This window comes from Marmota flaviventris, chromosome 7 (genome assembly GCF_047511675.1).
Source record: "Marmota flaviventris isolate mMarFla1 chromosome 7, mMarFla1.hap1, whole genome shotgun sequence".
In the NCBI taxonomy this organism is placed as follows: domain Eukaryota; kingdom Metazoa; phylum Chordata; class Mammalia; order Rodentia; family Sciuridae; genus Marmota; species Marmota flaviventris.
This window is the reverse complement of record NC_092504.1, coordinates 115,053,088-115,069,162: the sequence shown is the minus strand read 5'-3', so window position 1 is coordinate 115,069,162 and position 16,075 is coordinate 115,053,088. Positions and strand designations below refer to the sequence as shown.

The 16,075-nt window shown below is 37.6% G+C and overlaps 1 protein-coding gene across 2 annotated transcripts in view; it reads right to left on the bottom strand.

Moving 5' to 3' along the window:
* Nucleotides 1-2,476: 2,476 nt before the first annotated feature.
* Nucleotides 2,477-16,075, bottom strand: part of Map9 (microtubule associated protein 9) — a 41,310-nt gene continuing 27,711 nt past the window's right edge. For both annotated transcript variants that reach the window (XM_027926776.2, XM_071614590.1), the window contains exon 14: nt 2,477-6,106. In XM_027926776.2, coding sequence (XP_027782577.2) covers nt 5,984-6,106 — 123 coding nt within the window. In that variant the 3' untranslated portion in view covers nt 2,477-5,983. The remainder of the gene's footprint in view (nt 6,107-16,075) is intronic.

The following is a 16,075-nucleotide window of genomic DNA, read 5'->3' as shown; positions in this document are numbered from 1 at the left end:
GACCTCCACTAATCTTATTGCTAAAAAAGCAATCTTCTAAAGACTGGTGATGCTAGATCGTATTAAACTACTTTATTTCCTGCATAGGTTTACCAGAAACTGAAATCATTTTATTTGTATATTTGTTCATGTGACTTTTGTTTGTCTCCACTCAACCCCAAGATAAATTCCTTAAGGGCAGGGACTAAGAATGTCTATTATTATGGTATCCCTAAGGGTCAACAGAGAGTGTGGCACATGGTAGACTCTTCACTGATTGATGAACTAATGATTTTGATATAGAGCAGTTGACATCAGGTTGTATTTTTGGAGATCACAACCAGAAACTTTACAGGTGTAACTCTGAGCTCTAGACCTAATGATACGATAAAAAGTGGCCACACAGCAACCATGCAATCTATTCATCAGGATAGAGGCATCACTGTAGAGTCTGGCTTCAGCATCTGCACTTGAGTTTGTCTGAATTCTAGTTCTAGTCAAAAGATACTTCCATTACCCATTAGACTGAATAAACCAGTAAGCCCTGGGCTTGCTGTTTTTTTTTTTTTGTTGTTGTTGTTGTTGTTATTATTGTTATTTAATATAGTCATAGGAAAGATACAAAGAAAGGAGGAAAATAGTTCTCTTGATAGGGTTCAATTTGTTTCATTGTGTATATCAGAATATATGTGAACTTATTTTAATGCAATGATGCACACACACAGAGCATGTATTCTTTTTAAAATTTAGTTAGAACTAAAAAAAATATGTATCACCTAGAATTTCAAACTATTTGTAAGGGTTGTTATAGTTTGTAATGCTATTTTAATACTTATAAAATTTTGTAATTTTATCAGAGTCCTTGTTTATACATATTATATGCATTCATTACAAATAACTCCCGTACTAGTTAATATTCTATTTTTAGCTTGCTATTCTACCAGCCAAGAACATTTATCCAAAGCCCATAGATAAAGTAGAAATGCTAAGATGTTTGAAATATGGTTTCTGTTTTTACTAAGTCCTCATTTAAGCTGAGAAAATACACTTACAAAGATGAGGCCTTCAATAATGGTTATTCAGGGCAAGGAAATAGTATAGGGAAGAGAGTGAATAAGTTACTCTGGGATGTGTGGGATTAGTAGGAGTCACTGAAAACTTTCATAAAAGGGATCATAATCACCATGAGGTTACTTATTTTTCAAAGTAACATGACTATGTATACAAAATATTAACTGTATATGAATCAACCTCTGGATTATGATTGATATCATCATACCTATGGAAAAATCAATAGATTTTATTATTGTACTTGGTTACTGCAAGTTTCCCAAGAATCAGGATGTGATTTGTTTTGGTTTTCATTTTTTTTTTTTTTTTCAGGGATGGGGTACCAGGGATTGAACCCAGAGGCAATTTATTACTGAGCCACATCCTCAGCCCATTTTTAAATTTTTATTTTATGTTTTTATTTAGAGACAGGATCTTGCTAAATTGCTTACAGAGTTAGCAAAGGACTTTATGAAATGACCCAGGACATTATTTTTATCTTGCACGTTCACTGCACCAAGACTGATCCTGTACATAAAACCTCTTGAGTGACTATCCCACAACTTTGCTACATAACCTGCTGAGTTACATTCTACAGCTAAATAAATGTTATGAATTCTTATTTAATTTCACAGATTTAAAGAAGTTCACTATTTTTAGTTAGGATATTGGCTATAATTGTATTGTTATATTATATCATTTCCTATAGTAAATACTTGTGAGGAAACAAATTACTCAAGAATAGGTTAAATAAATTACAATTGCAGGCCAAAAAATGATTAAAAAGTGATATTAGCATGGAAATATGTACATGACATATTATTAAATGGAGAAACCTGATTATTAAATATGTAATTTGATCTTATTTTTATCTCAAAGATGAAAGGTATTTGTATGTTTGAATATATGGATGTATATTCATTGTTTGTTTTTGCTTTAGATAGTTTACACACACACACACACACACACACACACACACACACGGATACATGTAGCACAGAAGAGACAGAAGGAGAACAAGACAGAGGGAGAAACAGAAATAGAGAAATAGTAATAGATACACTCTCTTCTTTCATTCTCATATTAATTCGGAAAATACACTAGAAAATAAGAACTAGAAGAGGAAAAGAAGTTAGTTAAGAATAATTATTTGGGGGAGATAGGAGCAAGGGTGACTTCGATTATTTGCATTTTCTAATTATTTAGTAATTATGTTATCTTTGTAATTTGTGTAGTTTAAACCTCTTTTATATCTAAATTTTAAGTTAGAACAGTTTAATATACAAATTTTCAGTCATTTCTAATGAAGGCTATATTAACACAATATATTTTTATCTTTAGCCCACAAATAAAACTCACAGTACACTTCCTAACATTGGAAATGAAATTTTGGTACACAGCGAATAAATATCACTCAACAAAATAATTTCTGAATGACTGACTTTAATAAATTATTACATGAAAATGTTCCACCAAAAAGCATACATCAAACATCTCCCCCAATAATCCCTAAAAACATCCTAAATTCAACACCAAGAATTTTGTCTATTGAAATCAACATTATACAGTTACACATAACATACATATTCCAAAATAACAGGAATATAGGGCATTTTAAAATAAAAAAAACTTAAAAGCCTTCCAATTAAGCATTTAGACATCATTTTAATATTCTATCAGTTTAGCTAGGATTAAAAAAAATGATAATTGTTTTGTGTAAAATGGAAGCATGTGGGTTTAAATGTCTTTTAATATAACACTACTAAAATCAAAGTAAGGGTTAAATTAGGGATATATATTTCCTGTACTAGTTTATTTTGGGCAGTGATTTTAAATAACATACACTTTCTCTTATTTTATGAAATCCCTTTTCTCTAGTATTTTAGCCCATGACTCAGGATTTAAGAAACTTTATTATTTTTACACATTTTCAATAACAGTGTCAGTACCTAAATAGCTTATTTGAAGGATGGTTCTACAGAAGGCATATACAATTTATAGACACCTAATTACCATTATGTACAACTTGGGCAATAGTGAAAAATATTGGTTTTATTTCAAGTTAAAACAATAAATGGACTCACATTTTCAAAGTGTGTGATGTAAATATAAATTACTGATAAATCATTATTCTATGAATAGCTCATTATCTTTCATTAAGAAACTTTTAAGCTCTTTCTGATCTAAAATTGCATTATTATTTATGTTACCATTTTCTTGGTCATTATGAAACTTAAATTCAATGTAAAGGTTTATTTAATATATTTAAACTTATTCACAAATGATTTCTGAGAACTTATTACTTTCAATAATATAACAATATTCATAAAATATATATAAAATAATAATGTTCAAAAATTTCCTATTTTTTTAAAAATCAACATTCTTCAAGTGATCAATTTATTTATTTACTTACTTTGGGGGTTCTGGGGATTGAACCCAGGGACACTTACCCAATGAGTTACATCCCAGCCCTTTTTATGTTTTATTTAGAGACAGGGTCTCACTAAGTTGCTTAGGGCCTTGCTAAGTTACTGAGACTGGCTTTGAATTCCCTGGCTTTCAACTCTTGTCTCAGCCTTCAGAGTGGCTGGGATTATAGGCATGGGCCAATTCACCGGGCTGATCAATGCAATGACATAGGCTGATCATTTAATATGAAATCATATGAAATCCTGTAGAATCTTTGTGTCTTTAATTTCAATTAAATATTCCTTTATATATTAATGAAAACTTAATAAGTAAATATTTATAAGATTTAATATTTTCTAAGGAAATATGGAAAGAATTATACCATTAAATAAAGTTATATTCAAGGGAATATTATCAGGGTTGATTGTTCCCTTTAGATCTTAGAAAGTAAATAATAATTTAGTACTACATTTTTACTTAATTCTCCAAACTCAGCATTATTTCTGCTATGCAAGAGGTGATTTCATTCATCTAGTTGATTTCAGTACTAGTTGCTGTAAACAGAAAATAACATATTATTATAGTAAAACAAAACTCTCTAGACATATTTGAGGGAAATGATTTGCTGGGAATATACAAACATCTCAATTTCTCATTTCATCCTACCTCAGATGTTATTTCCCTAGATGTTGCAAATCTTTTTAGCTCTGAATGTCTAGTTCAATACCAGAAACACTTAACAATCTATTCTGGTAGGAATTAAGTTTGGTACTAAGAGGGGCACATGGCTGAATGAGAAGTCCTAAATCCCATGCTGATAATACATACTACTGGTTATTACTTCAATTTCATGAAGTATTCTAGTTCTAGTAGTATAAAAAGTCTTCTAGTTTATCTATGAAATTGTTTACTTACATATGATCCTTCAAAGTGATCCTTGACATCTCATCCTGTATAAATGCTACAACAAGTTTAGTGCTCAGTGTATGAAACCCCCTGCAATTCCTTTTGAAATCTCAAAGTCTGCATTACATAACCTGCTGAGTTTTCTAACACTCTAAATATTAGACAAAAAAGGTTTAAGTAACTCCTTAAATCTTATGAATTCCTACTTCATCTTATAGATTTAATTATGTCCATCATCTTAATAGCTAGCAGTTCTTTCTTCTGGGAAAGACAATCTCTGGATAACAATCCAAGATTTTAAGCTCTGAAAATTAAAAATGTGTTGATGAATATGGAGGTTTTGATAGATCCTACAATTTCTGAGGTAACATGGGCATGTGAAAAACAGTACGAGGGCTCTGCAGCCCATAAGTACATCTGCATACTCAGATACTTAATCAGTGTGGTCTGGACTCAAGTCTTATGTAAGATGTATGGCAAGTTATTGGTTTTTCAAAGTCTTAGCATTTTTATCTGCAAAAATGAAGCTAATAATATCTACCCTGAATAAGTGTTGTGAAGATGAGATATAACATTTGTAAAGATCCAGCAGAGATGATATAAGTTCTCTATAAATAGTAACTATTTATTTTCATTCATTGTGTCTGCACTGAATTATTGATTAAAGCAGCATTTCAACTCTGAGACCAGGTCAAGTATGAGACTAGTTAATACAAGGATGTGCAGAGAACAAAGAAATGAATAAAAGTTCTTTGGATATTTTTTACAAAGTTACTTTCTCATTTAGCTGTTTTCTAAATACAGACTTTATATCTGGATTAGTGAAAAGGACAAGTGTCACCTTCATAACTTTTATGGCTTTATTGTAGAAAATTATATGATAATGACTTTGAACTCCTGTGGAATTTCCATAACTAATGTGTAAGTATATCACTACCATGAAATTGCTGTCTTTTGGTATCTGTGAACTAGTAAATAAAGTGAGATAGAATTTAGAGAGAAAGCTTTCATTATAAAGTGCCTATGATTGTCATTTAAGCCTGGAGTAAAGTACGCACATATTAAATAGTAGGTAAAATTCTTAAATAAATAAAATGCCTCACCGATTACAGTTTTATTGAACTATGGCCTCAATTGACCAAAATTCTAACTTGCACAGTGTACAGGCAACTGCTTTTAACTAAACATCAGTTTTAGAAGAAATAATATATGCACACTCCCCACCATACATTCATTAAAAAACCTGAATCCAAATGCATGATCATCGACGAATCCAATTATTTCTATGATTAGAGTACCTAGATGGTTTCCTTGTTTTTATTGGGCTTAACATATTTAAATTGCGTGCAGAGGTTAATGAAAGTGATCAAGGAGCATTCCACTTTCAGAATTATCAGGACATATAAAGCTTTATGCATTTTCATAGTAAGAGCAACCTGATTATTAGCTTTTCATTTGAGGCAGTTTATCTACAGTTCAAAAATGCTTTTACTGATTAAAGTCCAAAGTATCTTTTTCATTTTAACAGAAAGGCCTGCCATTTAATTAAAATAGATTTTTCCAACTATAAGTAATTGAATGAATGTTCTAAACCCATGACTAAAATTGGCAAGTTGGTAAATAAGAACAAGGATTGTCAAAAGACTTTCGAGAACACAGTTCTACTGGGAGGGCTCCATGGAGGAAGTGCCTCGTGGTCAAGAAATGAATGGCGTTTCTTTTGCTTTCGTTCAATTCTTTCCTGTCTTTCTTTCTTTTCCTAAAGAGAAAAACAGAAAACTATGTATTCAGACACATATGTGAACATTATTTTAAATCAGGCTGCTTGCTGAAGAACAAAATAATCCATTTTAAGATTCTTCTATATTATTTCCTGGCTTAACTGGTTATAAAGAAACAGAAGCTAGGGAATATTGCTACTGTATCTGTATACTATCAAAAGGTGTTTATGTCACTCCATCTTTGTAAATATTAAACATGATGATATTAAAATTTCTGCAAAATAGGAAAAACACACCTATAATTCAATTGCTGAAAAACAGTAATTGTTAGAAGTTGGTGATTACTTTCTGAGAACAGATGCTCAGAAGTAAATTTACTGGATGCAAAACTTGCATGTGCCAGCATAGCAAGAGATCCTCCATATTTTTTACCAATAAATGAAAGTTCAACTTTCATATTTGTTTATCATTGAACTTAAGTATATATTCAAACATTTCTTTAGTGGTTGAGTGAATTTTCTGTCTGATTATTTGGCCCATCTAACTGTATGGGCACTGGGGCCTTTCATTTTTAGTACTTTGTGTATTTTCAAATAAATATTATCTTTACATCAAATATTTTATCAATATTTTTGCAGGCCATGTCAGTGTCACCTTTGTTAGCCCTTAACTTAGCAAAAAAAAGGGCATCAATAAATATTGCAACCACAGAAAATAATTTAAAGGGTAATGTCTTCAAAACTCAAACACAATTAAAGAAAAGGAAATATGACCAATATTTCTGAAATTCTCTGAATCTCGCCCCCATCATATCTTTCTCTCCCCCTTATTCCACTGAATTCATCATTATTCTGAATTTGATGCTGAATATATCACATTCTAACATATGCCAGGTTGTGAGGTGACATATGGGTCTATTATTCTATTGGCACAATGCTGCCTCAATTTCTGTTTATTCAATCAATTGTAAACATGGATAGCTCTCACTGTGGGTCAAGTATAAAGTGATTATAGAGAGAAGGAAGATGGCGGCGAGGGGAGTGCATTGTCCCCGTGTGCTGCTTCACTGTGTGGGAGTATGACAAGTCAGGACGGCTAAAGGATATTTTGTTAGGAATTTCCAGCAATAGTGGGGTGCTCCAGAACCTGGAGGAAGGATTTCCATCGCACGAGGATCGGCTACGGGGACTCAAACGCGAGAGGTTTGTCGCACGGAGGGTAACACTGCTTATTCAGCAAATCGCCCCGCGGCTAAAGTCTGGGATAGAGACGCAGGGTTAGAGCGCTGCAGTTTCTGTAAGCCGCGCAAGCACCGTACTCAGGGCTGAATTCTGGGTTCGAGACGGGGGAAGGAAGCGGTCCATCTCGGTTCTCCACACCGGTCAGACCACAGAGGAGGCCAGCAGCCACCATGTTGGTAAACTGACGTCACCACCCCTGTTTTTGACTGACCGCAGCTCATTCAGCCATAGAACAGGTAATTTCAGGCTGCAATTCGCCTGCGGCTTGCAGACAGATTGCTAGGGCTCAGCGCCTGGGTGCTTCTTAGAACCTGATCTTATCAGAGTGAATACCGAGCGCGGAGCGGCCGAGTTCCGGCTCCTGGAACTGAGCCCGCGGGGACTGCTTCTTGGAGCTTACATTTATAGGAGCTTACACCGAGCACGGAGTGGCCGAGTTCCGGCTCCCGGAACTTCCCTGGCCCGGGGCTAGGAGCCCGCGGAAACGGCTTCTCGGTCCGGGTCCTGCTGAGGGCCGGTCAGGACTCACCCGGTGCTTTGGTTGCCCGGCAAGGGGAACGAAATGCTGCCATTCGCATAGGATACCAACATGGCAGAGATCTGACGTCTGCAGAAAGCGGCGGAGGAGGGAACTTCATCAATACCAGTGGTGACATAAGCAGTTGGTCTCCTGGTAGGGGGGGTGAGGCACAGTCACCCGAGTCTCCTCAATTTGTCGTCGAGCCAGAGGGAAGGAGCCGGGCCGCCGCCAGCGCCCGGAGCAGGCCCAGCGGCTCGCCAGCGTGGTGACCGCGTGACCCCAATTGGAGAGGGGGCGGAGCGGAGCCGCCACCCGCAACCGCAAGGTGGGCAGACCCGCGACCCAGTGGTACATGGGCGTGGTAGGAGGGGCAGGGCAGAGCCGCGGTTCGCGCTTGCAAGGTAAACAGACCTGTGTCAGCCTGGTGGGTCAGGCCCAGTGGCCTGCCAGTGTGGTACACACGTCACCCCAACTGGAGTAGGGGCAGAGCAGATCCTTCTCCCACGCCCGGATCAAGCCCTGCCGGTGTGGTGGTCACGTGACCCCAATTGGAGTGGGGGCGGAGCGGAACTGCCACCCGTGCCCACAGGGTGAGCAGACCAGTGATCAACCTGCAGATCAGGCCCAGGGGTCCGCAGGCGTGGTAGGAGGGGCAGGGCAGATCCGCCGCCCGCGCCTCCAAGGTAGGCAGACCTACAACAGACCGGCGGATCAGGCCCAGGAGCCTGCCGGCGTGGTACAAACACCACCCTAATTGGAGTAGTGGCAGAGCAGAGTCGCCGCCCGTGCCAGGAACAGGCCCAGCGTCCTGCAGGCGGGGTAGCCATGACACCCTAATTGGAGTAGGGGCAGAGCAGAGCCTCCACCCGTGCCCGAAAGGTGGGCAGATCTGCGACCGACCAGCGGGACAGGCCCAGTGGCCTGCCGGTACGACAGACACGTCACCCCATTTGCAGTAGGGGCAGAGTAGAGCCGCCGCCCGCGCCTGCAGGGTAGGCAAACCTGCAACCGACCGGCGGATCAGGCCCGGTGGCCTGCCGGCGTGGTACACTCGTCACCCCAATTGGAGTAGGGGCAGAACAGAGCCGCCGCCGGCTCTCAGAACAGGCCCAGTGACCTGCCGGCGTGGTAGCCACGAAACCCCAATTGGAATAAGGAGAGAGCAGAGCCGCCGCCCGCACCTGCAGGAAAGATACGCAAGCAGTATGAAAAGACAAGGAAAGAAAGGACCACAAGCAATGCAGGTCAACGCAACTTTAGAAGAGGTAACAGCTGCAGCAGATGGAATGTCAGATAAAGAATTCAGGATATACATGCTTCAGATGATCTGGAGTATCAAGGAAGACATTAAACAGCAAAATCAGACAATGAAAGATCACTTCGACAACGAATTACGCAAACAAATCCAGGAAGCAAAGGATCAACTATACAGGGATATAGAGGTTATAAAAAACAAACAAACAGAAATCCTAGAAATGCAGGAAGCAATAAACCAACTTAAAAACTCAATGGAGAATACTACCAGCAGAGTAGAACACTTAGAAGATAGAACATCAGACAATGAAGACAAAGTATTTCAACTGGAAAAGAACATAGACAGCTCAGCAAGACTGTTAAGAAACCATGAGCAGAACATCCAAGAAATATGGGATAACATTAAGAGACCAAACTTAAGAGTCATTGGGATACAGGAAGGTACAGAGCTCCAAACCAAAGGAATGAGAAGTCTATTCAATGAAATAATACAAGAAAACTTCCCAGACTTGAAGAATGAGACAGAACCCCAAATCCTAGAAGCCTACAGGACGCCGAATGTGCAAAATCATAAGAGATCCACACCTAGACACATCATAATGAAGATGCCCAACATACAGAATAAGGAGAGAATTTTAAAAGCTACAAGAGAAAGGAAGCAGATTACATTTAGGGGTAAGCCAATCAGGATAACAGCTGATCTGTCAACACAGACTCTGAAAGCTAGAAGATCCTGGAATAACATATTTCAAACACTGAAAGAAAATGGGTTCCAACCAAGAATTGTGTATCCAGCGAAATTAAGCTTCAGGATGGAAGATGAAATTAAAACCTTCCACGATAAACAAAAGTTTAAAGAATTCGCAGCTAGAAAACCATCTCTTCAAAACATCCTCGCCAAAGCATTACAGGAAGAGGAAATGGAAAATAACAATGAAAACCAACAGTGGGAGGTAGGACAGTAAAGGGGGGGGGGAATAATCAAAGAGGAAAACAAACCATGTTTAGTAACAGAAATAAACAAATATGGCTGGAAGAACAACCCATATCTCAATAATAACCCTAAATGTTAATGGCTTAAACTCACCAATTAAGAGACACAGGCTAGTAGAATGGATCACAAAACAAGACCCAACAATATGCTGCCTACAGGAGACGCATTTGATAGGAAAAGACATACATAGGCTGAAGGTGAAAGGTTGGGAAAAATCATATCACTCATATGGACTTCGGAAACAAGCAGGAGTGTCCATACTCATATCAAATAAAATAGATTTCAAGCCAAAGTTAATCAAAAGAGATAAAGAGGGACACTACATACTGCTTAAGGGAACCATACAACAACAAGACATAACAATCATAAATATTTATGCCCCAAACAATGGTGCAGCTATGTTCGTCAAACAAACTCTTCTCAAGTTCAAGAGTCTAATAGATCACCATACCATAATCATGGGAGACTTCAACACACCTCTCTCGCCACTGGACAGATCTTCCAAACAAAAGTTGAATAAGGAAACTATAGAACTCAATAACACTATTAATAACCTAGACCTAATTGACATATATAGAATATACCACCCAACATCAAGCAGTTACACTTTTTTCTCAGCAGCACATGGATCCTTCTCAAAAATAGATCATATATTATGTCACAGGCCAACTCTTAGACAATATAAAGGAGTAGAGATAATACCATGCATCTTATCTGATCATAATGGAATGAAACTGAAAATCAACGATAAAAGAAGGAAGGAAAAAGCATACATCACTTGGAGAATGAACAATAGGTTACTGAATGATCAATGGGTTATAGAAGACATCAAGAAGGAAATTAAAAAATTCTTAGAGATAAATGAAAACACAGACACAACATATCGGAATCTATGGGACACATTGAAAGCAGTTCTAAGAGGAAAATTCATTGCTTGGAGTTCATTCCTTAAAAAAAGAAAAAACCAACAAATAAATGATCTCATACTTCATCTCAAAATCCTTGAAAAAGAAGAGCAAAACAACAGCAAAAGAAGTAGAAGGCAAGAAATAATTAAAATCAGAGCTGAAATTAATGAAATCGAAACAAAAGAAACAATTGAAAAAATTGACAAAACTAAAAGTTGGTTCTTTGAAAAAATAAACAAAATCGACAGACCCTTAGCGATGCTAGCGAAGAGAAGAAGAGAGAGAACTCAAATTACTAGCATACGGGATGAAAAAGGCAATATCACAACAGACACTTCAGAAATACAGAAGATAATCAAAAACTATTTTGAATCCTTATACTCCAACAAATTAGAAGATAGTGAAGGCATTGATAAATTTCTTAAGTCATATGATCTGCCCAGATTGAGTCAGGAGGATATAGAAAACCTAAACAGACCAATATCAATTGAGGAAATAGAAGAAACCATAAAAAGACTTCCAACTAAGAAAAGCCCAGGTCCAGATGGGTATACAGCAGAATTTTACAAAACCTTTAAAGAAGAACTAATACCAATACTTTTCAAGCTACTTCAGGAAATAGAAAAGGAGGGAGAACTTCCAAATTCATTCTATGAGGCCAACATCACCCTGATACCTAAACCAGACAAAGACACTTCAAAGAAAGAAAACTACAGACCAATATCTCTAATGAACCTAGATGCAAAAATCCTCAATAAAATTCTGGCGAATCGGATACAAAAACATATCAAAAAAATTGTACACCATGATCAAGTAGGGTTCATCCCAGGGATGCAAGGCTGGTTCAATATACGGAAATCAATAAATGTTATTCACCACATCAATAGACTTAAAAATAAGAACCATATGATCATCTCGATAGATGCGGAAAAAGCATTTCACAAAGTACAGCATCCCTTTATGTTCAAAACTCTAGAAAAACTAGGGATAACAGGAACATACCTCAATATTGTAAAAGCAATCTATGCTAAGCCTCAGGCTAGCATCATTCTGAATGGAGAAAAACTGAAGGCATTCCCTCTAAAATCTGGAACTAGACAGGGATGCCCTCTCGCTCCACTTCTGTTCAACATAGTTCTCGAAACACTGGCCAGAGCAATTAGACAGACGAAAGAAATTAAAGGCATAAAAATAGGAAAAGAAGAACTTAAATTATCACTATTTGCAGATGATATGATTCTATACCTAGCAGACCCAAAAGGCTCTACAAAGAAACTATTAGAGCTAATAAATGAATTCAGCAAAGTGGCAGGATATAAAATCAACACGCATAAATCAAAGGCATTCCTGTATATCAGCGACAAATCCTCTGAAATGGAAATGAGGACAACCACTCCATTCAAAATATCTTCAAAAAAAATAAAATACTTGGGAATCAACCTAACAAAAGAGGTGAAAGACTTATACAATGAAAACTACAGAACCCTAAAGAGAGAAATAGAAGAAGATCTTAGAAGATGGAAAAATATACCCTGTTCATGGATAGGCAGAACTAACATCATCAAAATGGCGATATTACCAAAAGTTCTCTATAGGTTTAATGCAATGCCAATCAAAATCCCAACGGCATTTCTTGTAGAAAGAGAGAAAGCAATCATGAAATTCATATGGAAAAATAAAAGACCCAGAATAGCAAAAACAATGCTAAGCAGGAAGTGTGAATCAGGCGGTATAGCGATACCAGACTTCAAACTATACTACAGAGCAATAGTAACAAAAACAGCATGGTACTGGTACCAAAACAGGCGGGTGGACCAATGGTACAGAATAGAGGACACAGAAACCAATCCACAAAACTACAACTATCTTATATTTGATAAAGGGGCTAAAAGCATGCAATGGAGGAAGGATAGCATCTTCAACAAATGGTGCTGGGAAAACTGGAAATCCATATGCAACAAAATGAAACTGAATCCCTTTCTCTCGCCATGCACAAAAGTGAATTCAAAATGGATCAAGGAGCTTGATATCAAATCAGAGACACGGCGTCTGATAGAAGAAAAAGTTGGCTACGATCTACATACTGTGGGGTCGGGCTCCAAATTCCTCAATAGGACACCCATAGCACAAAAGTTAATAACTAGAATCAACAAATGGGACTTACTCAAACTAAAAAGTTTCTTCTCAGCAAAAGAAACAATAAGAGAGGTAAATAGGGAGCCTACACCCTGGGAACAAATCTTTACTCCTCACACTTCAGATAGAGCCCTAATATCCAGAGTATACAAAGAACTCAAAAAATTAGACAATAAGAAAACAAACAACCCAATCAACAAATGGGCCAAGGACCTGAACAGACACTTCTCAGAGGAGGACATACAGTCAATCAACAAGTACATGAAAAAATGCTCAACATCTCTAGCTGTCAGAGAAATGCAAATCAAAACCACCCTAAGATACCATCTCACTCCAGTAAGATTGGCAGCCATTAGGAAGTCAAACAACAACAAGTGCTGGCGAGGATGTGGGGAAAAGGGTACACTTGTACATTGCTGGTGGGACTGCAGATTGGTGCAGCCAATTTGGAAAGCAGTATGGAGATTTCTTGGAAAGCTGGGAATGGAGCCACCATTTGACCCAGCTATTCCCCTTCTTGGTCTATTCCCTAAAGACCTAAAAAGAGCATGCTACAGGGACACTGCTACATCGATGTTCATAGCAGCACAGTTCACAATAGCAAGACTGTGGAACCAACCTAGATGCCCTTCAATAGATGAATGGATAAAAAAAATGTGGCATTTATACACAATGGAGTATTACTCTGCATTAAAAAATGACAAAATCATAGAATTTTCAGGGAAATGGATGGCATTAGAGCAGATTATTCTAAGTGAAGCTAGCCAATCCCTAAAAAACAAATGCCAAATGTCTTCTTTGATATAAGGAGAGTAACTAAGAACAGTGTAGGGACGAAGAACAGGAGAAGAAGATTAACATTTAATAGGGATGAGAGGTGGGAGGGAAAGGGAGAGAGAAGGGAAATTGCATGGTAATGGAAGGAGACCCTCAGGGTTATACAGTGGAGGAGGTAGAGAGAGAGGAGGGGAGGGGAGGGGAGAGGTGGGGAGGGGGGAGGGTGGAGGATGGGAAAGGCAGCGGAGCACAACAGACACTAGTATGGCAATTTGTAAATCAATGGATGTGTAACTGATGTGATTCTGCAATCTGTGTATGGGGTGAAGGTGGAAGTTCATAACCCACTTGAATCAAAGTGTGGAATATGATATGTCAAGAAATTTGTAATGTTTTGAACAACCCACAATAAAAATTAAAAAAAAAAAATAAATAAATAAATAAATAAATAAATAAAATAAAATTTTAAAAGTGATGAAGACCACGATACTTAAAAAAAAAAAAAAAAAAAAAAACTTAGCTGCAAACATTTGACATTCAGATTTCTCATTTCAAAAAATGGGATTTCTGGCTTCTCTTACAAATTGAGAGGTCTGGCAATATTTCCTTCTTTTAAAGGGATAATCAGATGGTGTGAACAGTGTCTGTCCTTCAAACAGGACAAGCACTGTCTTAGTTCTCATAGTTGTACCACTCCTCAACCAAGTTCACCTTTTAGCCAGACCTGCTGGGCTTTTGTGTGGTCCTGAAATTTCTACCCATGGCAAGGAGGGGCGACAGTGAACAGGGAAGAAGAAAGTGTCTGAGGGGGCTGTAACCTGTCTTCATTATGGAAGTGCAGCTGTGAGGGACAAGGGGCTTCCTGTCAGTGCCCAGATATTCACTCAGCCAAGCAAGCAGGACACTCCACCTTGTGGTCTCAGCCAGAACTCTCCTGGTGACTATAGGTGTTGGGACTGAGAATGGAGCATATCAGCTACACCCTGAGCTGTGTTTGGAAAAGGAGAGGAGCAAACACCTCATAGCACAGTGCTGTGGAAGAGGAGTCATAAGAAGGAAATAAAAAGTGCAAGTTGCCAAGCATTATGCTTAATGTAATCCTGTTTTAAGAAAATATAGATAGGAACTTGGGGGAGGGAAAGAGGAAATAATGGGGAATGATGTTGGTCAAATTATATTGTTATCCTCTGTGCATGTAGGCATATGCAACAATAAATCCCACCATTATGTATGATTATAATGAACCAATAAAAAAATGGAAAAAAGAAAAAAAAAAAAAATAAAGTGATTATAAAATCCAAACACACAGATATGGATCCCGATAAGCTTCAAAATGTACAGATAATGAACAAGTAAATACACAACACATAATTCCAAATTGTAAGAATTTCTATGAAATATAAAAATAAGTATTATGATAAAGAATAAAAGAGAGCACTTACTTTGAAAAGAAAGGGGATTTAGGGAAAGTCACTTTAAAGTGAGACCAAACTTGGTTAGATAAAGGAGAGGGGAGCCAAAGAAAATAAAAAAGGGAGATGAACAACAACATCCTATGGAGCTTTTCAGGCCATGTCAGTGTTTTGAACTTAGGTTAAAAAAAAAAAAAAAAAATGCAACAAGTGACCTGGAGAGGGAAGGCTGGAGCTGGAGGTAGGAGAAAGAAGAGGAAACAGCCCTGCAGCAGGCTGAGAGTTTTGGAAAATGGGGACAGGAAAGCAAACGTTAGATTGGCTAGAAGCACTGGAAAACCTGTGACTTTCCAAGCATGATCTTGGTTTAGTGATGGAGACAGAGACAAGACTGGAATGGATGAGGCTGAAAAGGGTTAGTAGCATTGTGGAAGTGGTACAAAACTTTCTAACAGTTTAGATATGAAGAGAAGCAGAAAATGGAGGACGAGAGCTGGGCTGAAATGCCAAGCTGAGAGCTGATTTTTTATTTAAGATTACATATCCTGCCACATAATGGGAATATTTCAGAGGGTAGAAAGAATGTTGCTTCGCAAAGGAGTGGAAGGGTAAGTTTGTATTTTATTGCTTGACTGAGGAAGAGTTCAGTTTCATATTATTTTGGAAATGTAATCTTTCACATTTTTACCTTTTTATTATACCAGATGAATTATAGAACCATGTTATTTCACTGCACATACTATCTTCAATGAAATAGCTGAGTTT